The sequence below is a fragment of the Misgurnus anguillicaudatus genome, chromosome 10 (genome assembly GCF_027580225.2).
Source record: "Misgurnus anguillicaudatus chromosome 10, ASM2758022v2, whole genome shotgun sequence".
Taxonomy (NCBI): domain Eukaryota; kingdom Metazoa; phylum Chordata; class Actinopteri; order Cypriniformes; family Cobitidae; genus Misgurnus; species Misgurnus anguillicaudatus.
Window position 1 is genome coordinate 18001607 of NC_073346.2, and position 24448 is coordinate 18026054.

At 39.1% G+C, this 24448-nt stretch overlaps 2 protein-coding genes across 4 annotated transcripts; one reads left to right on the top strand and one right to left on the bottom strand.

Moving 5' to 3' along the window:
* Positions 1-6006: 6006 nt before the first annotated feature.
* rasip1 (Ras interacting protein 1) lies at positions 6007-20131 on the bottom strand. Of its 2 annotated transcripts, XM_073872014.1 has the most exons (19): positions 20029-20131; positions 19767-19810; positions 17762-17955; positions 17591-17650; positions 16422-16545; positions 15592-16041; positions 15005-15265; positions 14679-14908; positions 14162-14320; positions 13495-13699; positions 11468-11766; positions 10966-11127; positions 10322-10362; positions 9944-10098; positions 7740-7852; positions 7334-7622; positions 7022-7185; positions 6795-6936; positions 6007-6719 (listed from the first exon to the last, which is right to left on the bottom strand). In XM_073872014.1, the coding sequence occupies exons 5-19, from the start codon at positions 16543-16545 to the stop codon at positions 6541-6543; spliced, it is 2973 nt and encodes a 990-aa protein (XP_073728115.1). In that variant the 5' UTR covers positions 17591-17650; positions 17762-17955; positions 19767-19810; positions 20029-20131; the 3' UTR covers positions 6007-6540. The 2 variants fall into 2 exon arrangements, with proteins under 2 accessions (XP_073728115.1, XP_073728114.1); XM_073872013.1 differs by having other exon boundaries at positions 17591-17955; positions 19705-19810.
* Positions 20132-20692: 561 nt separating this feature from the next.
* cox6b2 (cytochrome c oxidase subunit 6B2) lies at positions 20693-23347 on the top strand. Of its 2 annotated transcripts, none has more exons than XM_055209810.2 (4): positions 20693-20796; positions 21352-21478; positions 22104-22204; positions 23045-23347. In XM_055209810.2, the coding sequence occupies exons 2-4, from the start codon at positions 21373-21375 to the stop codon at positions 23096-23098; spliced, it is 261 nt and encodes an 86-aa protein (XP_055065785.1). In that variant the 5' UTR covers positions 20693-20796; positions 21352-21372; the 3' UTR covers positions 23099-23347. The 2 variants fall into 2 exon arrangements, with proteins under 2 accessions (XP_055065785.1, XP_055065786.1); XM_055209811.2 differs by having other exon boundaries at positions 20750-20795; positions 21365-21478.
* The last annotated feature ends 1101 nt before the right edge of the window (positions 23348-24448 follow it).

The following is a 24448-nucleotide window of genomic DNA, read 5'->3' on the forward strand; positions in this document are numbered from 1 at the left end:
AATACACAGTCATAGCCATAAATGCAATGGTACTAATAACTGGCATAATTTATTTTGGTGTTTCGGCCTTGGTTTCCTCTTTTTCGGTTTCGGCCAAGAATTTTTATATCGGTGCATCATAGTCATACTTGTTTTTATTTTTTCCATATAACTTTAGGTTGTATTTGTTAAATGCATTCGCTAATATGAAGTAAGCAATACTGTTTTTGGGGATTTATTATTTTTGTCAATGCCTATACAGTTATTCATGTTAGTTAACTAATGTAAGAACATTTGATTTTAAAAATGTATTAGTAAATGCAGAAAATATGACGAACAAAGATTAATAAATGCTGCAAAGTTCATTGTTAGTTTATGTTAGCTAATGCATTAAATAATGTTAACAATTACAACCTTATTGTGTTACCATTTTTCCCTTTCTTGTCCATATCTGCCAGTCTACAGCTAACATGCATGGGCTTTATACACAAAAATGTACTTATCTTTGATCAAGTCATGATGTATTACTGTACTGAATGTAGGATGGAGAGAGAGTTTAAGAGAGAGAGAGAAGCCAAGTGCCTGAGACAGTGAGTGATGCCATGAGCTTCAAACACAGTGAAGAGGTTAAGTACCTATTATGGGATTGTGGAGGCGTAATAAGGGTTGATGGAGCAGACACAGGGTTGCCACCACAGCCAAAGCCGAGAGATCCCCGTGCTCTTTACAGAGAGTGAGAGACAGAGAAAGAAAAAAGAGAGCGGAGCTCCCCTTCTGTACCCTTTCTCCCCTCTCTGACACTAATATGGAAAAAACCATGTTTTGAGTGAATACGAATGCAAATATTATTCTTCCTGACTATTACCACTGCAAGCACCTCTGAGCGGGCAGCCAAAGCGCTGGACAAAAAGCCCAAAGACTTTCTCAGCGCCTTCAAAGAGAGCCTACATAAAATAAACACAGCCATCAGATTACAGCCGCTAACATGGCTCAGTGTTAGGCTGAGCCCGGGCTCGCGACTGCCCGGTAAGTGTGGGGTCTGCTCAGTCAACACGATGACGCAGAACGGAACAAAAACGCGACAGAAAAAGCAGGTCTGTCGGAACACAGCCCCAACCCGCAGCACCGCTGACCCGGCCGCCGCTGCCCAGACCCGAGAAAGACGGAGGGATGAGGGAGATGAGGCAGGACGGCAAAAAGGGGTTAAGCAAGAGAAAATCGGGGTGTGGTGTACGTTTTGGACGAGACCCCTAAACCTAAGACCGGAGTGGAGACTCCCAAAGAAGGCCAACCTGAACGTGAGCAAATATAAAATCGAGGGAGGGGCAAGGAAAGGTGGGGAGAGAAAAGCAGAGCAAAGGTTAGGGTGGAGTGAGACAAACTAGATGAGAGATGTAGGGAGAGGGAGGAAAAGGTAGGGACGAGCAAGAGCAAAGAACCTGAGCCTCCATGTTTCGAATATGAAGAAGCGAGAACACAAGACTGACAAACCCAATGTGAGAGAGCCAGTGCGTGCGTGCACGCATAACCCCCGTCACCAGGGGATAACCTCTCTTTATGACATCACAGGGCTCTTCTAATATGGTGGGTAGTAATGACGCAATCAGCCTGGCATCAAGAGAAAGTGAATCTGTCCGAAAGGAGAGCTTGGGTGTTTCACTTGTCCCGAGTCTAACCTCAAACCTACACAGGAGCACAGACGCTCTCTCTCTCTTTCCCATGCACGCACATAAACTGACCACGCAAATGTACTCCGTTCCACATTTCCCTAACACGCATAAAGGCAGAAAAGATTTGGTTCTCTAAGAATGTAAATTAAAAGTGACACACGTGTTAACTCCCCCTCTGCTAGTGGATAGAAATACACAGGCAAATATGCACGGATAGATTCACACACACACACACACACACACACACACACACACACTTTAACATAGCAGGGTAGGAAACTCAGGGCAGCTCAACCTCACTGACCGCACTGGCTGCAGACAGATCTACTGCGCACACACATGACTTCATTTATACTATTTGCCCTCTTTTACTGCTAACATTTTGCTCACAAATTGTGTACTTGTGTAAATTTTCAGTACATAGACATTTGGAAGGGAGCTTGTAGCACATTTTTTTAATCCTACACTAAAATGAGTGCCATGTTGTATAATGCCAAAGTGCAATGGGTGGACTGTATTTTAAGCTACTCTGACTTTAAACTGTGATTTGAGCATTAAACGGTTAACACAATAAAAGCAAAACTTGCTGCTGACATACTGATAGTCAGTGGTTCTCAAACTTTTTCAGCGTGCAACCCCCATACGGTGCATCCTTTCTTGGCCCCTCAAAGAAAATGTATGACACAAAACATTGTAAAACCTAAAATGAGATTTCTCCGATTTCTGAGATTTAATTACACAGAATTTATGATAAATTCATTTATTTTATAAAAACCGGGCCCCCCGGCGCCATATCAGGGCCCCCAGTTTAAAAACCACTGCTGTAGGCGACTTCAAAGTTATCCAAGCCATGCTCCATCATCAACATTACTGCTATAATATAATCAGGGTTCCCACACCTTAGTTACCCATAAATTCAAGGACCTTTCAAGGACTTTCCAGGTCCAAAACCCTCAAATTCAAGAACTAAATGTGGGGACACATTTCAAGTGAGAGCAAGGTTACATCGTGTTTCCTTTTAAGATACATTGTTACAGTTCCCGTTCGAGGGAACTCGCGCTGCATCACTGTGGTGACACTTTTGGGACGCCTCCAGGGGTAAGTGCGTCTGAATGTGTATATCAAATTCAATGGTGAGGCAGGCTTAAAGGACCGAGTGTTCATTGATGATTAAAAACAAGTAGTGTAGCGAAATACAGTTTCTGACATGTTTTATTTGGCATTTTGTAAGACTCAAATATAGAGCGGAAGTATATACGCGATTGTGAGGTATCTGAAAAAATAGATCCACTATAGCAACTAACAAGGATTGAAATCACACATTGCGCCGATATATTTGTTTTTAATCATCAACGAACACCACAAACCACTCGGTGAGTAGCACAGTTTTGAAAATGAACGTTAAGTGTTGTTTTAATGACATGTTTGTGCATGGCCCTTGACTTCCATTCTGAAGCAGTCAAGAGACGCTTCTAATCGAGTCAAAAAGTCAAGACACGACCCATTGTCAAAATTTCAGTGTCCATCACTGTAGTTCATCCAAAACAAATTAGAAATGAGACTCAAAGTGTTAAATACCGGAATTATCCTTTAACGACAAAGACAGGGTGACGCGGGAGCCAGGAAGTATATTGCTATCTGAAATATTGTCAAAGACGGCATTACAGGAACACATGAAGTATGGCAAGGGAGACGCAGGGTCTCATTCCCTTCTCAGGGAACAACAGTTACATACGTACCCGAGACAGTTGCATGTGTCAAACACAACTATGCAAAAAAGCATTTTGGTATGAATCAACATTCGCATACAAAAAATATAAGCATTTAAAGCAAACAGTTAAGCACATGTGCTTAAAAAGTCTAGAATTTTTTTGATATTATCCTACACTACACAGAAAATAATATGGATTTTTTTCCAGAAAACTTCTTGCATAAAATAGATTCAAGCACTTGCCCTGTTATCTATGCATGTATATTTTCAAAACCTTCCAAGGGCCTTGAATTTTTTTCCAAACTTTCAAGGATTTCAAGGACCCATGGGGACCCTGTATAATGTAATATAATTGTAAAAAAAGTCAAAACTGTCATGTAAAAAGACATGCTGGCCAGTTCTTTTTAAACAGCTTGACCCAACAACCCTTTCTGGTTAAGAATTGCCTTAAATCGCCTTATTTCTTGTAAACTGCATGCCTACACTGGTCCACCACCTAGATTCGGTTTCAGGGTAATGTTTTTTGCCCTTGAACAGATAAGATAGTGCAATCAGTATTTATTACAGTAGTTGAGCAGCTGGTAGCCTGAAGGATCAGGTGAATTGGGTAGTAGCCTGGAAAGCCCCATGTCGTGTAATGAGGGAGAACGGAAGCAGACCTTTCGAAGGCCATTCCTACTGCTGTCAAACTGCATACATGTGTGTGTACACGTCTGACTATAGTTGGGCAGGCCAAATTTAAAACCAAATTGATAGAAATGGTTCTTCATCTTTCCAAGGTTCATAAATTAGCTAAATTATGATTTTCTTTGAATCTAACAATGTTTTATAGAAGGGTTATGAATACTAAAGTATATAACCATTAGGTCTATGGGAGGTCCTCACCAGTATACTTTGTGAGATCTACAAACTTTGTGTTTGTATGCACACTTCAGAAGTGTGAAAAACATGAACACACGTATATACCAAAACATGTGCATACAATCAGACAAGCTTTTATATGGAGGAGATATGCTCAAAGACAGATTTGGTATACAGGAGTGAACACACACATACAGCGACCCTCCCTTTCTCTCAAAACTGACTCAGCAGTTTTGTAGGAAACCTGTGTGCTTTGAAGAGGGAAGACTCTATCATTACTTGAGAGATGGAGAAAAAGAAAGGAAAGAGAGAATAAGTGCACCATTGTCTGCTCCGTCACCCCTCCGCCTCCAAAAAATAATTGTGTTGTACAAATTACAGAGAGAAACTTGTACAGGTGCGGGACGCCGCACCTGGAGAAATGGGTGTTGTAGATCTACTCCTGAGTCCTGTCCGAATGAGCAATACAGACAAACACAGAGGATTAAGTGAGGGGGAAGACAGTGAGACAGAACCAGGACGGGGAGATTGAGTGAGTGACCCATGCCTGCATGAGCACTTGACTGAAAAACATCTCGACTTCTTTAACCCAAATAATAATCATCAATTATTCCATGATGAATATATGACAAGTTCAAAACAGCCCCTGGACAGTCTCACTCATAAACCACACAAATTTGTAAATCAGTAGTCGTATAGTAACCTAATTGATTAAATCTTGACCACAAAGCGGCTGAATGTGACTCACACCAATATGCCACCGACTTGAGACGATGACACGGAGGTTTAAGACAAATAACGACTGGTGCCGCTGGCCGGATAAATTAAAAATCCAGAATGATGTAAACGGCTCTCACGGGATCACATTCTTACCGTAAAAATCGTATAAAGAAGCAGTTGACCGGAAGGGACGGGGATCTGGCACGCGGTCAATGTAGAACGTGGAAAAGAAAACACGCTCTTACAATAAGTGTGGATAAAAGACTTGATATGACGTCAGCGCACGTCTTTGGAATTTTCTTTATTCTGAAAACGTGTAAAACTAAACATGTGATGCAAAGATGGGCCTGATACCATCGAGAAGCGCTTCATTTACAGTAGATCAAGATTAGTTTGTGTTTTGAGTGTCACACTTTTAGCAAGAAGGTCGTGTAACCAGAAATATAAAGCACAACAAACAATAGCCTGTGAACAGTGGTTACTCCGTCACAACATCAGTGTGATGTCTCACAAAGACGTCTGCAGTAAAAAAATGTATCTAGCTTTACAAATATTTACAATGGTAACCACAGATAGCAAATATATCCAACAAACAGTTAATAGCATATTGTGAAACTGATAAACACTATCTCAAAAAGTGTTTTACACACATTTTAATTCGTATGTTGTTTTAACCGTAGTTACCATGGTAACATTTTGACGTGTTGTAAATATCAATATTATCGTTGATATTTAAAACATATTTGGAAGAAACCCTTAAAAAACATTTCAAGGCAGTGATATTCTCATTTACACAAACCATGATACTGTATAGTCTTTACCTTGTTTGGTGTTGTTGTGATAGAGGCAAACCAGTGATTTTGTCAAAGCATTGATCAGTGGTGTCTCTCACTAACTAACCGTTGAGTCATTGCGATCACGCCACCCAGCGGTGATTAACAGAACAGCACGCGGACAGCGCGTGCCCAAACAGTTTCTCACAGGAAACTTGTTTTCATAAACGTAAAATCTGCTAGTTACCAACATTAATTATCAGATTAAAAGGTAATTAATAAAAAGTACATGTAGCTTTTTTGTATTTATTACAGAAATTCATTACAATGAAAAATGGGACAATATTGATTAAAAAGACGTAGTGTAGCTGATTTCCTGATTAAATTCTTTAGAGTCGTGTTTATATATATTATAGGCCATGTATTGATGTAACACTTATTTTACCAAAACAGCGTGCTTATATTTATCATTGCAACCAGGCAATGAACATCATACAACAAATATTTATGACATTTATTTTATATCTTTGCTTTGATCTGTATACAATAGGGGCATTCAAAAACACATTTGTATTTATCATCTCATGTCTCAAGCTAATATTAAATGATTTATTAATGATACAGATTTATAATTAATCAATAATTAATTAGGTCAATGTATGATAATAGATTAAAATCTGATGTGCTTGACAGACAAATACACTTCTATGAATTCTACAAGAACAGGCCCTGTAACTTACATGTATTTAAAGACTGATAGTTTCTTTATCACTAATACATGAGATTTGTATTGTGGGAGTAATTTCACGACTGGATTAAATTCATGTTACAATCTTGTCCGCTGATTAGCTGGTAGTTCATCCTGGTCGAGCCCCCACAGGAACGTTCGCAGACGTGTCACTTCCTTTTGTAGCTCTGGGCTTGGGATTGGCTGGGTGAGGTCCAGCCGAGGTGTCTCATTAGGCAGAATAAGAGGAGGATGGTCCAAGAAACTCTCGAAAATATCTTTGTAAAGGACAGCTTAAGTTAACTCATAAATTGATGTCAATTTATAACAAGTTCACTTAGGTTGATACTCACCACTGCCGAGTTCGGTACCGGGAGGTGGAGCCCATGAAGAAGGTGCGGCTCTCGCTGGTCCAAGCTTATAATGACTGAGAAGATGATGAAGCTGAGCAGGACTTAGCAAGAAATGTTCCTCCTGTAGACTGGACCATGACGACTGAATGAGACAAATTGAAAAGTGTTTAATGAAATGTAAATTAAGGAGTGAAAACGAACGACTCAAAGGTCTTCAATAAGGTCACCTGAATGAGACGGGTCTTGGGTATGCACAGGAAGTTGACAGTAACTGATAGCTTCTTTAAAAACTCAGAAGCAATGTCTCCAAGGCCTGCGCCTTGAAGCCAGTCTAAGACCAGGTCTAGATTAGTTCGAATTTGAACTGCCCGTGACCATGAGAACAGATTATCTGTATGAGAAGAGACAAACAAATCATCACACATCACTTGCTGGTTGTCATATCATATCCTGGTTGTGTCAGAATGGTTAACTGTCGTCACCACGGCTCCAAACATGCACAAACAAAACAGTGTTTATGAAAGGCCGTACATTCTCACCTCTCTCCAAGAGTGTGTTGAGAAGAGACGTGTTTGTGAAGAAGAAGAGATAGCCGAAGGTTTGGGAGGTCAAAGGTGGAGAGAGGCAAGCTTCTCGGGAAAGCTGCAGAGAGCATCGATACACTTCCACCAGTCCGGCTACGGTGGGAGGTAAAGTGGAGGCATCTTCTTCCTCTTCTCCCTCTTCTCCGCTACCTGCCCTGTCTTTAACTCCTGTTTTTGCTCTTTTTTTCACCTCACTAGAGAAAGGGTTAGTGTCTAACAATGCTGGAAGCAGGGAGTACAAAGTCTGGAAAAGAGAGATGAAGGGAATGCATCAAAATTTAATACGTAAGAGTTAAAACATTGGGAGGTGCTGATGTGAGATTGATGCACATTCATGTAGGATCGATGGATATTCCCTCACCTTGGTCAAATGGTAAACACACTGCTGAAACGTGTGCATTATGACATCATCTAACTGTGCAAGCGCGTCTGAACAGGTGTCCATGTCAGCTGAGAGAACAGGGTCACCTGGGGCTACAGGTTGCAAAACAAAAAAACACATTTGTTGACCCAAGTTACTATTTATAGCAAAAATATTCATAAAATCACACATACTTCACTCCAAAACAAAGTCCTCCGAGTGCATGAAAGAAGAATTGGATGAATGAAGGCACACACAGGGCAATTTTTTATCCGCTTAAAGGAGGTTTACTAAATATATATGGATATTGACCGAATTTTTTTGCCTTTTACCTTTAATCAGAAAGGAAGAGTGACTAGAGACTTTAAGAAGCAGAGATACTTGCATGTAAAAACACAATTTTGTTAAAGGCCACATATTGTGGCATTTTTACAAGATGTAATATAAGTCTCAGGTGTGCCGAGAATGTGTCCGTGAAGTTTCAGCTCAAAATACCCCATAGATCATTTATTATAGCATGTCCAAAATGCAAAAACACGCTGTTTTAATGTTTGTACCTTTAAAGGGACAATAAGTAGTGGTGAAATTGTATTTTGCATTCAAACGAATAGTGCTCTCTAGCTTTTCCAAATGCGTGTTGCAACTATTGTAGCCATTATGTAATCACTGATCTCCTTGTCTGTTTCAGCTAGTTCACGTCTTCTGAATGAAAACGCATTGTGTTGGTAGGCTAGTGCTTTTGTCCCTCTCTCCTGTTATAGTTTATCAGTATGGCGGAACAACATGGAAGCCTCCTTAGACTTACCCGTCCAATGTAAGTAAAGAAAAGAAATTCTAAGCTTACAAAGAAAAGTCAGATCACTGGCAGAGGTCATTTGACACCAATGAGGACATATTTATGAATAAAGACATTCATTTTGATTAATAAAACACTTAAAACCCTACTTACTGTCCCTTTAAATGCAAATGAGCTACAGCTCCTCACTCCTTACCAACAGACAGTGAGCGCTTTCAGTTCAAATGGATCTGATTAATACAGTCTAGTGGTATCTAGTGGAGAGATTACAACTCGCTGAGGGTGGAGACTATGGTAATGCAGGACTGTAAGTGGGCGGGGCTTTATCAATGTGACCTCACATTGATAAGAGAATCAAAACGGCGTGTCTTGAAACATTTGGTTCAATGGGGATTAAAAACAAGGAACAGGTGGATTTTTTCATCATAGGGTGGTTGTGTTCAAACACTGCCAACACACATTATGTCTAAACCTTGCAAAAGTGGATTTTGCAATAGAGGTGCCCTTTAAATGCCAATGAAATTACATTTGTAAATATAATGCATTTCAATTACTGACTTTTAACCTTTTCATTGCCATTAAAGGAAAATTACTGAACTTAAAAATAAGAGCATCAAAAAAAATTCATTTACAAGAAAACATGTTAGACGCACTTAGAGGGTTTTGCATGTAAACTCTTCATATATTAAACAAATAAGCTTGGCATTATGACTACTGTACAGATTCCATAAACATAACTGCTTGAGATGCATACTGCATAATGCAATTAAAGGGGAAATTTCACAAGACTTTTTAAAATGTAAAATAAATCTTTGGTGGCCCTAGAGTACATATGTGAAGTTCTAGCTCAAAATATCATAATTTATTATAGCATGTTAAAATTGTCACTTTGTAGGTGTGAGCAAAAATGTGCTGTTTTTGGGTGTGACCTTTAAAATGCAAATGAGCTGATCTCTGCACTAAAAGGCACTGCTGTGGTTGGATAGTGCAGATTAAAGGGCGGTATTATCCCCTTCTGACATCACAAGGGAAGCCCAATTTCAATTACCTATTTTTTCATATGCTTGCAGAGAATGGTTTACCAAAACTAAGTTACTGGGTTGTTCTTTTTTACATTTTCTAGGTTGATAGAAGCACATGGGACCCAATTATAGCACTTAAACATGGAAAAAGTCCGATTTTCATGATATGTCCCCTTTAAAACAGTCCAGTTCCCTGAACTTAACTAAATAGTTTTGCTTAGACTAGAAGGTTCATCTGAAAAGGACAAGACAGCATAATAAAACATGAGAGGAAACTGATTCAGGCGAACAAAAGACATAACAAGTCTACAGCAGGAGATACTGAGCATTATGCAACATTGCATGTGTTTTTATTTTGAGAAACATGCTGTAATTGCTGGTCTCACCTTCGAATTCCCATTCTTTTTCCATTGCTTCAACTTTGGCCTGAAAGAAGTTAAGGAGCTCAGTGGCATTGGACATCCAGAACATGAGAGGTCGAAGGTCAGAGGACAGCTTTTGCACGCTCGGTGGAGGAAGCTCAACATCAGCCTCCGCTGAGCTGAGAACACACAAACACAATATTTACCAAATTCACAAACACGTCCATAAATATGCATGTGATCAGTATATTCCAGACATGCCTGTATAAAAATGTTACAGTAAAGGCTTGTGCAGAATGGGCACCTTAACACTGGGCAAGGTGAGAGGAATTTGTTGTTTACTGTCCCTTAGCAACAAATACTCAACAGGGAATACAAATGAAGAATAGCACAGGTCCTTACTTTTGCGTTGGATGTTTGTCACCGAACTCTTTAATTTTGTCCTGAAAGATGAATAATGGAACAGGGAGAGAGGGAGAGAGTGAGAGAGAGATTAAAGCAGACTCGGATGAATGCTTGGGCGGGAGTGTTTGGCTGATGTGTCCGGACAATGACAGCACATTTTCCAAACGGGTGGAAATGACATCAGTCAACCTCTGTTTACAAACTACGGCAAAATTCCAGTGAAAGCCCATCTGTGTCTGCAGCTGTGGCTCCTCAACCACAACTTCACAGCGCACACAGAGAGAGAGAGATTTCATCTTACGGCACTCTCGCACAACCTCAACTTCACAAACACTCTCGGCTAATTACCTCTATTACATGAAGTGTTTGTTGCGTTTTAGGTCTTCATCCAGTTTTATGCGTGCCACAGTTTGACATAACCGACAAGGACGAGCCAAAGGCGGCATAAAAGTATTAAATACAATCAGGGGCTGTTCAAAGCCGTGACATGTTCAATATCACATTTACCCTACGATGGCTGTCATAGTCCGGTTATATAACAAATCCCAACCCAATGCTTCACTTAACTCTTTATTAAGATTGTGGTTTTAAGCTTTATGATATCATGATGTTTTATGTCACATCTGGATTTCGATGCTCACCCAAACAATTCCTTTGATCTGATTGGCTGCCTTTAATAGCAGTTGCGGTGTTAATTCAGGCTCCAGATGTTTGGAGGCATAGTCGATCATGAGCGATAGAAGATAGGCAGGTGCTAAGGCCCCACCCCCTGAATCTGGGCTGGAGTTTTTCGAGATGACTTCCTAAAATTGAAAAGTAGAAAAAGCGACTGATATAAATAAACATGAAGAACGCGAGGCAGAATTTAAACAACCGCAGTGTTTGTTAAGCACTGATAACATTTTCCCTAAATGATGTTCCATTGCACCATTCGCTAAATATGCGCTACATGCAACCCATATTATAAACATAGACAGAAATGTCCGTGTCTGTGGTTGAACTTCTGTTGTGCTCTGATTTTTAAATTGCTCCAGACTACCGTTTGGATGTTGCAGTATATCATTACGATAAAATTCCCTCACGCACAAGTATTTGTTTAAGACAGATAAATCAAAAGGAGTCTTTGATTATATCAGCGTTTACCTGCAGCAAGGCATCTGCATGTTTGGCCTGGAATCTCAGCAGCGACTCTGTCGACCCCAGATACAGCCTGAGCATTTCCTGTCTATCTGTCATGTTGCCGGGGCCGTAGGAAGTCGACATGTCACCTTGCCATGGTGGCGGTAAAGCCAGGGGCGGGGCGGGGGTCACTCGGGGATCACGATAAAGGAAGAGGAAATGGCTCCCAAGACCCAGCAAGTCTCCTGGCTTCAGGACCGCTTCCCTGTAAAGTGGAGCTCCATTAAGAGTGACGGGTCCTCCTCTGAATGGACGTGCCAGGGCTGAAGTGAAATAGGAAGCAGAGGTATAGTCATCAGGACACCCTAAAACATGTGACGATATACTGTCTACCCAGACGCTTAATTTCGTAGACTTTAGTATCAGTAGTATCAAGACTTGAGCCTGGATTTCATAGACATGGTCACCAATGTGGACATCATAAGTATAAAGCTATAAAATTAACATGGCTATCATAGGTCATATCATTTGGTCCTGGGAGAATGATGAGAAATTAGTTTTGATATCTTTGATATATTTTTAATGGCTGACTATGGCTTCTGGTCAAATCTGAGTACAGTTTGGTACATTTCTAGCAAAGAATGTCAAAATTTTATGAGAAAATTCAGACAGGACATTACATTTTCTATCAAAATTTCATTGCTATCTACAATAAACAAATAATATACTAAATATATATGGTAACACTTTACAATAAGGTTCATTAGTTAATATTAGTTAAATACATTAGTTAACATGAACTAATAATGAACTGCACTTATAGAGCATTTATTAATCTTTGTTAAAGTATAAGTCCATTTTCCTAAAAAAAATCCAGATAATTTACTTACCACCATGTCATCCAAAATGTTGATGTCTTTCTTTGTTCAGTCGAGAAGAAATTATGCTTTTTGAGGAAAACATTCCAGGATTTTTCTCATTTTAATGGACTTTAATGGACCCCAACACGTAACGGTTTTAATGCAGTTTAAAATTGCAGATTCAAAGGACTCCAAACGATCTCCAACGAGGCATAAGGGTCTTATCCAGCGAAACAACTGCCACTTTTGACAAGAAAAATAAAAAATATGCACTTTTAAACCACAACTTCCCATCCATCTCCGGTCATGGGACACGCCAGCGCGACCCCACGCAATACGCCATGACGTTAAGAGGTCACGGAGGACGAATGCGAAAGTGTGGAGAAAGAGGACCGTTCCGACGTTGTTGTATGTGGAATGATACTTATTAATGTATTTGTGTCAGTTTATTGTTTAAAATGGTCCGCAAATGTGCGTTTCATATATGTAACACGTGACCTTTCCACGGCATTACGCAATTGCGTGGGGTCGCGCTGGTGCGTCGCGGGACCGGGGGGGGGCGAGAAGTTGTGGTTTGAAAGTGCAAATTTTTTATTTTTCTGGAAAAATGACAATCGTTTCACTAGATAAGACCCTTATGCCTCGTTTGGGATCGTTTAGAGTCCTTTGAAACTCCGTTGACACTGCAATTTTAAACTGTATTAAAACTGTTACGTTGGGGTCCATTTAATTCCATTAAAGTGAGAAAAATCCTGGAATGTTTTCCTCAAAAAACATAATTTCTTCTGAACTAAGAAAGACATCAACATTTTGGATGACAGGGTGATGAGTAAATTATCTGGATTTTTTTAAGAAAATGGACCAATCCTTTAATGTGAATTTTCGACAATTACTAATACTTTATTTACTGTGAACTAAACAATTAAAAGCTTTATTTCTATTAACCAACATTAACATTAAAATTAATAAATACTGTAACAAATGTATGCTTTTGGTTTGTTCATGTTAGTTAATACATTACTAATGAACCTTATTGTAAAGCGTTACCATATATTTTTCTTTCCTGATCATAATCTGAAAAGCAATGACAGTGTTGTCAATGCTCTTGAACTATAGTGATAAGAAATAAGAGAACAGTGTATTTAGTGCAGTGGCAGTTTAAATGTCTTTTCTTCGCTGGTGTCTGGGTACCTTGACCACGGGGTTGCTCAGGGACAGCTGTGTCTCTCCTGATCAGGAGGTGTCGAACAAGCAGGTCTGGAGCTGAGAGGAAAGTGTCCACTTTTAGAGGCCTCTTCCCCTTCCTCTCTCTCTCCCTGTCCATCTCACGCTCACGGAATGTTGGCTTCCGCCCAAAAACATGTGTGTGACCCGCCATTATGTACAACACAAAGTCCTGAACAAATAATAGCAAAACACAAGCAAGACAGAGAGGTGTATTGAGAAAGGGTGATAGAGAGACATAAAAAGACAAAGGAAAAAATGGGGGAGAGAGAGAGAGGGTGGAAAAAGCCGTTATCATCTTCATTGTGGTCTTTTACTCCAATCTTTGCAATCTCCTATCTTAAGTTACAGAAATACACAGCGATGATAAGGAATGAAGAGTGTTACAGTTTTGGACAATGTGCGCTTGTGTGAGGTCATTGTGTAAAGATGAAGATGTAGACACAGCATGTTTGTGTTGGTATTGTCCGGCCCGCTTGTGTATATAGAGCTTCTGTATGGCTGTTTTGTGCCGTTTGTTCAATAGCTATTCCACTCAAAGGTATGAAAGCGGTGATGGTATGTTGTGATTAGAGGAATACAGGTATGATGTCATGAGGTAGCTAGAAGATAAGTGAGATGATGCATGTCTAGCCTTGCTCTGGTCGTAGCCTTGCAGTAACAGGAAGTAGGGACGATCCGTCGGCGGAAGGATCAGGCTCTGTGACATCACTTCCAGGTCACAGGTGTCCGTCTCTTCCTCCGCTGCCCGAGTCCGTCTGTCTGCCTCGCCTCCACCTCTTGACGCAGTGTTCTTAAAAATCATCAATATTGAGAATTGTTATTTGATGGTTACTAAAAAATATATTCACATATGTCAATAGGCTTTATGCCCAGCTGCACTACTTCCTGGGCTTCGGCCGGCTCCTTGTTTCCTGTCTGCCATTGTTGGACAAACTGATTAATCCAGGTGTGCCTGACCTCAGTAGTCACAACAACAATAATCAGATACACCTGACTTGGTCGGTTTGTCCAATGGTGGCGGACAGGAGGCGGGGAGCTGGCTGGAGTTCGGAGAGTAGTGCAGCTGGGCATAAAGCCTATTGAATCCATTTACTCTGGTAGGTACATACAGTATATATGACAATAAATCATCTATTTCCGTGTTTTACCTCTCCTGACTCTGTTGCTATCATGCTCACTATGTTCTTCCTATCCTGTCCATTGTTTGGGACCTTGCTACCACGACGAGGGTCATTGCCAGCGTTGTTGCCCTGGCGACGTCTCAGACTCAGGTTCATATCACTGATGCTCCTCCTAAGTTCTGTGTTTCGCCCCCGGTGACCTCGTTCTTCCTCTGGACCGCCCCCAGACGCCATGCGGCTCCGCCTCCATCGCACTCCTGTTGCAATTAAAGTAATTTCACACATTATTATTTCCTTCTATTATGCCATAAGGTTCAATAATCTATTTCAGATATTCTGCAAGTAAATCTAACCTTGATAGCTTTCTCCATCTCTCTCGCGCTGTTTCTCCTTTTCTTTCTCTTCTCTTTCGTACTCATCAAGCCGCTGGATCTCGAACCGTCGTTCGAAACCCTCCTTGGGTCTCCACATGTCCACTAGCTGTAAGGGGCATTCCCAGGACGCCACGCTCCTTCTGCATTCCGTTTGCCATTCAATGGCTCCATCTGGCTGCTGGATAGGCTTTCCAATGACATCACATAAAAGGAAGTCCTCGGGGGAATATTTCTGGAGAGCTGACCAGGTGAAAAGGAAGTCGATATATGAAGAAGGAATGATACAATAAGCGGGCAATGCCTAATTTCTAATCTAATCTGTGATTGGAAACATTAGAGGCAAGCATCTGTGCCACCCTGCCTGTGAAATTCAGGCTAAAGTCTTGGTCATCGATTAAAATTTTTGACATGGCCATGATGAGTAAAAATGACTTTAGATGGGTTTTCACAGATAGGGTCACATCTGATGCCATGTCTTTCTTATTGAGTTGAATTTACTACAGAATTAGAAGGCGGGCACTGCTAGTTAATACAGAAATGGGATCAGTGATGAATAGACTTAATACCTGTGTCCTCACACTCATTCTCTCTCTCCCTCTCAGTGTATCGGTTGATGACCTGCTGAATGAGCTGGCGAGAAGTGGAGTTCATATTTGCCAGCAAGCTCCGATAGTTAGCCCCACTGGACAGGGCATCGCCATAGATCTTGACCAGCCCAGGGGCATTAGAAGAAGCAGGAGGCAGGTAGTGATGTGATGAGGGCGTGGCAGAATGCGCCCATACTTCCCTCTCACGTTCGCCAATGCCGCGGTCTCTGTCGCTGTTGGACCGACCTTTCAGGAAGAGGTGGGACAGCCGCTTGGCACGGGATTGCTGATTGGCTGGACGAGGGCGAAGAAATGCCGGTGATGGGGACGGAGAGGGCGGGGCAAGAGAAGGGGTGGAGTGAGAGAGGGAGGAGGAAGGGGCTGTTGATGGAGCTTCGTGCAAAGAGGCAGCATCTGAACTATTTGTGGACTTGATGAAGAAAAAAGTTATACAAATTATAAACCATACATCATACTACACAGATACATTTACATGTATGTATGTTTTTGTCTATTTGTCCTTTATCTAAATTGACTTGGTTGTATGAGTTCCTAAAATTGTACCTATGACCTTTGTGCTGTATAAGTGTTACATTGTATAATTTGCGATGTACAAGTATGATCCTTATATGATCCTCAGTTGGTCAAAATGACAGTAAAACAATAAGCAATGGATAAATGTTATAATATAGTGAACATAAGTCACTTTTGCATTCAATATGGAAAAGCGGTCACTGTGGAAACAGAAGATAATCGAAATGCTAAGCCCTACAGAGACTTTATGCAATAAATCAAAGTTTACAAAACTAACTTGACAGATACAGCACTGGGCCAGCGGGCTCCCAGCTTCGCAAAGTGTTTTCTTGGAGAATTTATCCATAGGCCCACTGGGAAATGGAGCTTCCTAAATCGGGGACTACCAGACTCCTCCATCTGAGAAGGAAAGGGAGAGGGTGCAGAAGACTGGATGAGACAGGTAGGAATGTGTAAACTGGAAAGTTTGAATGACTAAAATAAATTTTGAAAGGAAATCCCAAAAATGAAATGTCATACAAAAGCAGACTGGGAAAGAATGGTACAGAAAACCATCAGAAGGATGTTGACATAAGGTAACAATATTAGTCAGATTTCTTCTCAGGATTGTGTCATTGAGTTTTTATCATTTTAGAAATCGTATTTCAGCTGTTAAGTGAATGACAGTCGATCACCTCAGCTGACAAATGGCAGATAAAAATCTAAAAACTACTGTTGAATGCCATATCATACATTCTTCATTATCTCAACTTGAGAGTTTATACGTAACAAAGTTTTAACCCAGCTGGTGAGGAAGGCCACAGAGTTGACATGGCAAGCTGTGAATAGCTACGGCACAGAGAAACAGATTTATTTCACATTTAACGTCTACATCTCTAATGAATAACAGAGGTTTGGCACTGTTGCTCCTGAGCTAAGCAAACTTGTGGAAGTCAAGTAAGAGTCAAGTGGCTTCACAAAGAGGCCATGACGAGGATATCAACCAGCATGAACTATCGCTGCTGAAGTTCAGCCACACAGCCAAACCACATTCTACGAATGTCTTTATTTGTATTTCGATTAAAAATGTTGAATGTCGGTTATATGTAATAACATAGTGTAAAGTTTTCGTCCTCCACCCTGACTGCGTGCATCCTCAAAAGGGGAAAACCCTTAAACAGACCCCCTAGGGGTCTTCTGCCCTCTGTCATTCTTCAAAAGTAAAGAAGTTCACATCAGTGTATTCTGCACTATTTATTGCCTTGACTCTTTGACCATAATTGATTTCTTCACATTCTACAAAGTAAATGGCGGATGTAGAGCAACCAAGAAGCAAAATTTACAACATTCGGTTGGGAAAAGATTTCCGGTATATGCTGACTACAGCTTAAAAGATCCACATCTGTCATTTTGAATTTTGGTCAAATGGCTTTTCTCACGAGCAAATTATTTGAATGTGACTTACCCACTGTGATTGGCTTCCTCTTATACCAGGATAAATCTTCTTAATTGCTGTTCGTAAAATCTATGTAAATAATATTAAATAAATACTAGTGGAGGTTCGACGTATGTCTCCTTATTCCAGTGTGATTATGAGTAAATAGTCCATTTTCTTCCCGCTTTTATTCCCACTTACTTTTTGCAGGTCTTTCTCATTTTTTTATCTAAAATGTCTTCCCTGTTCACCAGGAGGGTCTTCTAGCACATATTCTTGATTTCCATTTCTCTCGCTTTTTCTTTCTCGCTTTTCTGTGTCTATAGATAGAGAATCAGGGTCCATTGTTCTAAATGACAGAATTTCCTTCCTCTTCAGTGGACAACACCTATATCCTGAGAAAGAGCAAGAAACAGAGAGAGAGAGAAAGAGAAAAGTTATGAAGTATACACACAGTAATATTAATGTATGTTCAAGGAGCGAGACCAAAAGATATAAAATAAGAGCTAACCAGACAATTAGAATCTAGAGCTGGGCCATTTATGCAAACTTGGTACAGAAAACATGATTTGAAATGTATGATTTCCTAACACTTTTTTGGTTTGGTACAATAATCGGTGAATCCAGCTTAAAGAATAAAAACTGTATATATGCTTACTACTAAAAGGAACATCAATTGTCATGCTTATGAGCACTAATATCAACATCTTTTACAACCTTAGTACACTCATAGATTTTTGTTGTAGGGCTTTTGTATAAAAGAGGAAGCAGGAAAGCTGGGACAGGATGTCAAAGTCAGAAAGGCACCTGTAACCTTTGACCTTGTCTACAACAGAATGATAGTGTCAGGAAAGAAGAACTGTGTACATCTGTATATGTGAACGTGTGCATATTTATTGAGTGTTTTGTTCTAATCTAAATGTTATCAGTCATGCCAATAATGTATCATAATCTAAAAAACAAAAAGAGAGAGAGAAAATGATAAAATATTTGCATTAAATTTATACTAATACACCATAAAACAATATTTTTGAATACATTATGAGACTTCATCAATTGGCCATATAGGAACAATTAACTACTGTCTTAGTATTCAGCTAATTTTAATTACTATAGACTAATTTTAACCCACACCCTAACTCTAACAGAAAACACTTTACAACTTTTACAACATTTGTTATAATAGTATTATATTAAACTCATACTTTATGTTTATAACATTCTACAAATAAGGACCAATGGAAAATATATAGCTCACGATTCCTTTACAATTTGTCCCCAAAGAATTATAAAAGGGACACTCCACTTTTTTCTAAATAGGCTCGTTTTCCGGCTCCCCTGGGGTTGAACATTTGATTTTTGCCGTTTTGGAGTCCGTTCGGCTGGTCTCCGGGTCTGGCGATACCACTTTTAGCATAGCTTAGCATAATCCATTGAATCAGATTAGACCATTTAGCATCGCGCTCAAAAATAACCAAAGAATTTGGATATTTTTACTATTTAAAACTTGACTCTTTTGTAGTTACATCGTGTACTTAGGCTGACGGAAAATTAAAATGTTGCAATTTTCTAAGCCGATATGGCTTTTAACTGTACTCTCATTCTGGCATAATAATCAAGGACTTTGATGCCGATATTGCGCAGTGCCGGAAAATAGTCCTTTGCTATTAAAAGTTACCAAGGGGACTATTTTCAGGCACTGCGTAATTTCATTGCCAAACTCTTTGGTTATTTTTGAGTGTAATGCTAATGGTCTAATCAGATTCAATCGATTATGCTAAGCTATGCTAAAAGTGGTACAGCCAGACCTGGAGATCAGCTGAATGGATTCCAAACAATAAAAATCAAATGTTTAACTGTAGGGGAGCTGGAAAATGAGCATATTTTCAAAAAAAAGTGTAGTGTCCCTTTAAGTAGGCTCCCATACAAAGTGGTAAACCAAAAACTGAGCCAAAAGCTTTGAGTTCAGTTGTACTGTAAATTAAAACAGGATGCACTGACAGAAGACTGTGAATGCTCCTGTGCGTCATTCAGACTTTTTCCTCCATGTTTGTTTTTAGCATGTTAGTGAAAGCTCTTCCTGGCACTGCTCAGAGGTTATGTGCATGAATTTAATAAGTCTGCATCCAGTCGTGTATGCCTACTTTGGCTGTATGTGCAGATTCATTACTGCGTGCATATCTTAGACTTCAGCACCAACTGTTACCTCTAACAGGGGAAGGACATGGTGGTTTGGTAGCCAGCAGTGCCCTGCAAAGGCAGAGGACAGTCATTACAAGTATTGCATGCAAAGAAGTCCATTACTAATAAAAGTAGTTTATACATTTAATGCTGTAATGATTAAAACCACAATAAGTAAGAATATAATTAATCATAAAATTAATTAATTAAAACAATACATGCCAATAGGTACCTGTTCAAAAATAAATTTAGAAGAAAGATTATTACAAAGAGATAAAGGGACATACCACGGTGTATGTAAGGTATAGATTGTTCCCAATGGTGTAGGCCTTCCCATAGCTCTTCATAGTCAGAACAGTGGGTGGACCATCGAAAGTTGGAGCCAAAAGTCTGTAGGCAATGTGGAAACCCTAATTAGTTCAGTTTATATATAGTTTAACCACATACATTATTTTGTGCTCCATATTGTGCTTTCTAGTGTCTACTCCGCCTTTTCTATATTGGTAAATGTCAAAATCCGTTTGTCATCAGTTTAATACCCTATTACCGAGAAAAAGGGCAGATACCCTTGCAGCCACCTACAGCAGCAAAAGTGGAATCGAAGTCACGTGATAAGTGAATGCCTCAAAGGCACGAAAAAAAAACACTCTTCAACATCCCACAACTGCACATATGTGCAACTGTTTATAAAACATCTAAGAAATACTTAATAATAACACAGAGATATAAAAACTTTTAGCCCACACAGTACAAGTCACACTAATGAGATGGATGTAAACATAGTATGAATGTCTGTAGGAAGCTGTCGCTAAGAGTAATGTCTTCCTCCCTCAGAAAATATCTGACTAAGAGAGAGATCACACAGTAAACACAACAGTAACACACATACACAACACACATAATAAATGACATATATTTATCAAGTGAATAAGTCTCGTAAGCTCCTCCTCACCTCTTCCTTTTGTCCAGCCCACATCAGTTCACTTCCACTTCCCATAATTCATTGCGCTCGGAAAGCCTTTCGTGAGGACGTTACTGTAAGGACACAGCTAAAGGTAGGCCTCGTTGTTTTTATTCGTTTAGTTTATGGTGTCGTGAAATGATTGGTGTAGTGTAATTTTTTTAAAGTATGATGTTTACTCCGTTGCGAAATTTAATGATCGTTACGACAAAAGGCTCATTCAAACTAGACGGCTATCGAGCTAGCAAACATGCTAGTTTAGCCGGTTATATCAAGGTTATATTGCTAGATATAGATATGACAACCATTTTAAACATAAAATAAACTAGATTTTCATGATCACTGGTCACCTAAAATTAAAAATTAATTGTATGAAGTTAAAAGTGTTTAAATTCTGAGGTTTATAGCTGTTCAGGTTTAACATTATATACAGCCTACTAGTATAAATAATAAACACCTGACTGGCATTATTAAGCCGAATCTATTATTGAGACTGTAACAGTGATTTATTATTTTATTTAAAACGATCTGGTTTATTATTTGATTGACAACAAGCCTGCAAAGACAACTGAGACAGATAAAGCAAGCGTGTGTGTTATATTGCAATGCTGTAATAATGGTCTGATGTGTTATTGTATATGATTTGCAGATCCATTTTATCTGATTCAAGATGGCAGATGCTATTGATGAGAAGATCAAGAACTACAGAACAGCTCCATTCGATTCACGGTTTCCAAATACCAACCAGACACGAAACTGTTATCAGAACTACCTTGGTAAGTACAGCAGATAGGTTTGTAATTGTAAGTAAACCTGACTGTGAATTCCAGGCTAAAGTCTCATAAATTATGATATTAGAGCATCAAAGTTTTCCACATTTGACGTGACCTTAATCAGTATTTAAGATATCAAGATTATATTTTACCTAATGTTCTTTACATTATTTAGGATTTTATTTATTATTTATTTTTATGTAAAAAACAGCAAATCACAAAAAAGGACTTTAGCTGGGTTTCACAGGCAAGGTCTCACATAAAGCCAAATTTATAACAATAATGAAGCCTTATAATGCCAGAAGCCAAGCTCAATACCTACCCTAAGGCCGACCGTCGCCTTTGCGCGTACCTGGCTATTTTTAGTGTTTACGTGCACGACAGAATATCTAACATTTTCAAAATAAATATGACATCTGGATGCTTTGTAGCAGATGTTTTTCTACCAATAGTATAATGATTGCAAAGTTCCCTTGAAACAACCTGGGTTTGTGTTCTTGAAAGGGTTAAAATTGCCGTAAAACAGCATTGTATTTGTAGTAAATGTCCAGCTCTGCTGCAACAAACTATTATATAAAAAATGTTGTTTTATAAAATGATTTAAAACCGTTGTCTCTCTTCATCTCAGACTTCCACCGTTGTAGTAAGGCTTTGTCAAGCAAAGGGCAGGAAACTTCTCCTTGCGAATGGTATAAGAGAGTCTACAAGAGTCTGTGCCCTGTGAGCTGGGTAAGATCATTACAATGAGAACGTGTTTGTCTGAAACACTGTCAATCATTTAATTTTTTTTATACTATATGCTGCTTAATGTTTCCAGTTCTTGTTTCAATGCACATGTCTGCTACAGACATTTATATGCTAATGTTCCAACATTTTAGATATAGCCAGATAAACTCGTTTTTATAGGATTTATCGTTATTAAATTTCTCAATGTCTGTGATAAAGATAATCCATTCCCTTAAAGGGACACTCCACTTTTTTTTGAAAATATGCGCATTTTCCGGCTTCCCTAGAGTTAAACATTTTTACCGTTTTGGAATCCATTCAGCTGATCTCCGGGTCTATGAATGAGAGTCAATATTTAAGATATAGGAAAAAACATTAGGGTTACATAAGGTTAGAATGCATTACTAGCCTAAAGTTCATCCATATTCTATGTTCTTTATTACTGTTACCCAGACAAAAGTTTCTAATGAGTCTCATCTTTCTGATCTAAACATTGTTAGTAATGCTGTTTTCATTAGATATTCACTCGTAATACTTAGCCAGTGCTTTCTATACTGATTTTGGCCAGCAGGGGTCTTCTATTCTAATCATGATAGTATAATGGTCCTCACTTATAGCATTTAGCAGTGTAGATAAGCAGCTTGGTTCAAGTAAAAAAAAACTGCTTATGAAAAACTTGCTAAATCCTGAACAAAACACAGCATTTCCTATTCACTTGCTGTTATAATACAACATAGACCCAATCATCATGACATGCTATGATGACAAAGAAGTGTGAAAGTCTGCTGGAATGAATGTCTAACATACAATGTTTTCTTACATTTTGTTCTCTCTGTTCTTCAGGTTGAGAAATGGGATACACAGGTTGAGGATGGAAACTTCCCTGGCAAGATCTGAGTGCTTGATGTAACCCACATCCCATGAATCATCTGCGTTTTGTAGAGTACCTCATAATATATTATTCCGGTTTGATGGTATCAAAGTTATTGGTTTGAAGGCTGGAGGATAGAAGGTCATTCAGAGTGGGACTTAAAATGGCATATGACCTTTTAACCTTCCTTAATGTAAGGTCATAACATATTCTGTGTCACTCTACATCTTACTTTTTTGCAAATTGCAAAATAAATACGCACAGTTTCAACAATGGTGATGGATTTTTTTTCCTGGTTTTATATGTGGGCAACAGCTTTACCATTGATACTGTATGTGTAAATCATGCTGTTGACTAGTGCACATTTAAAACAGCAGGTGGCAGTAGAGTAACATTTTTCAGTTACTTTGAATTACATTAAATATTCAAGATTACTTGTACAAGTATTAAAGTGATATTTCACCCAAAAATCCTTATGTTGTTCTAAACCTGTATGAATTTTTCTTTTTTCTGATGAACACAAAAGAAGATGATTTTTGATGGTAAGCGCACAGCTTATTGTAACCATTGACTTCCATAGTAGGAAAACAAATATTATGGATGTGTTGTGATAAATGATGAAGATGATATTTTGATAAATGATTGTAAGTTAACGGTACGCATTGAATTCCATTGTATTTGTTTCTCCTACTATGGAAGTCAATGGTTACCATCAGATGTGTGCTTACCATCATTTATCAAAACATCTTCTTTTGTGTTCATCAGAAAAAAAGAAATTCATGCAAGTTTAGAACAACATGAGGATGAAAAACACGAGTATATGGCAAACACAGGCATCACTTTTATCATAAACCCTTTAGATGCGTGTGCAGCAGACAATTATTTTGACAAGACATATGATGCGCCAAACACATATTTTAATGAGCCACACACATGGCGGGCTAAATACATGCTGTGTGTGACTAGCTTTGCATCGTGCACCCTCGAAAAAGAAGTCAGTGGCCGCCACTGCTAAAAATGAAGATGTTTCTCTTTAGCTTTTATCTTGAGGGGTTTAGATTTTGAGCAATTCCAGTGTTGTGGGTGTGATCAAGTTTTGTGCAGAGAAACTATTTATTTGAACTAACCATTGTGGTGAACCATCTGTTAATTTTTCCCTAAACTTCCAATGATAGTTCAAACATCAGTCTAAACATGTTTTCTATTGTGTAGATCAGGGAAAAAACTTTTAGCATGTGATCAATTTTAAAGCTGCACTATGAAAAATAAGTTGTTTTAGAAATAAGTTTTTCAAATTTTAACAGAGACCTTGTGTGGGTATTTATACGACCTAATATTGAAATCTGACATATCAGTGAGGTTAAAAACTTTGGGTA

Coding starts and splice junctions, on each gene's coding strand:
- rasip1 (XM_073872014.1), bottom strand. CDS start 16,545: ATGGAGGAGTCTGGTAGTCCCCGATTTAGGAAGCTCCATTTCCCAGTG. Junction 15,266..15,591: donor GAATGAGTGTGAGGACACAG/GTATTAAGTCTA, acceptor TCACCTGGTCAG/CTCTCCAGAAATATTCCCCC. Junction 11,128..11,467: donor ATGCAGATGCCTTGCTGCAG/GTAAACGCTGAT, acceptor TTTCAATTTTAG/GAAGTCATCTCGAAAAACTC.
- cox6b2 (XM_055209810.2), top strand. CDS start 21,373: ATGGCAGATGCTATTGATGAGAAGATCAAGAACTACAGAACAGCTCCA. Junction 21,479..22,103: donor CTGTTATCAGAACTACCTTG/GTAAGTACAGCA, acceptor TCTTCATCTCAG/ACTTCCACCGTTGTAGTAAG. Junction 22,205..23,044: donor GTCTGTGCCCTGTGAGCTGG/GTAAGATCATTA, acceptor TCTGTTCTTCAG/GTTGAGAAATGGGATACACA.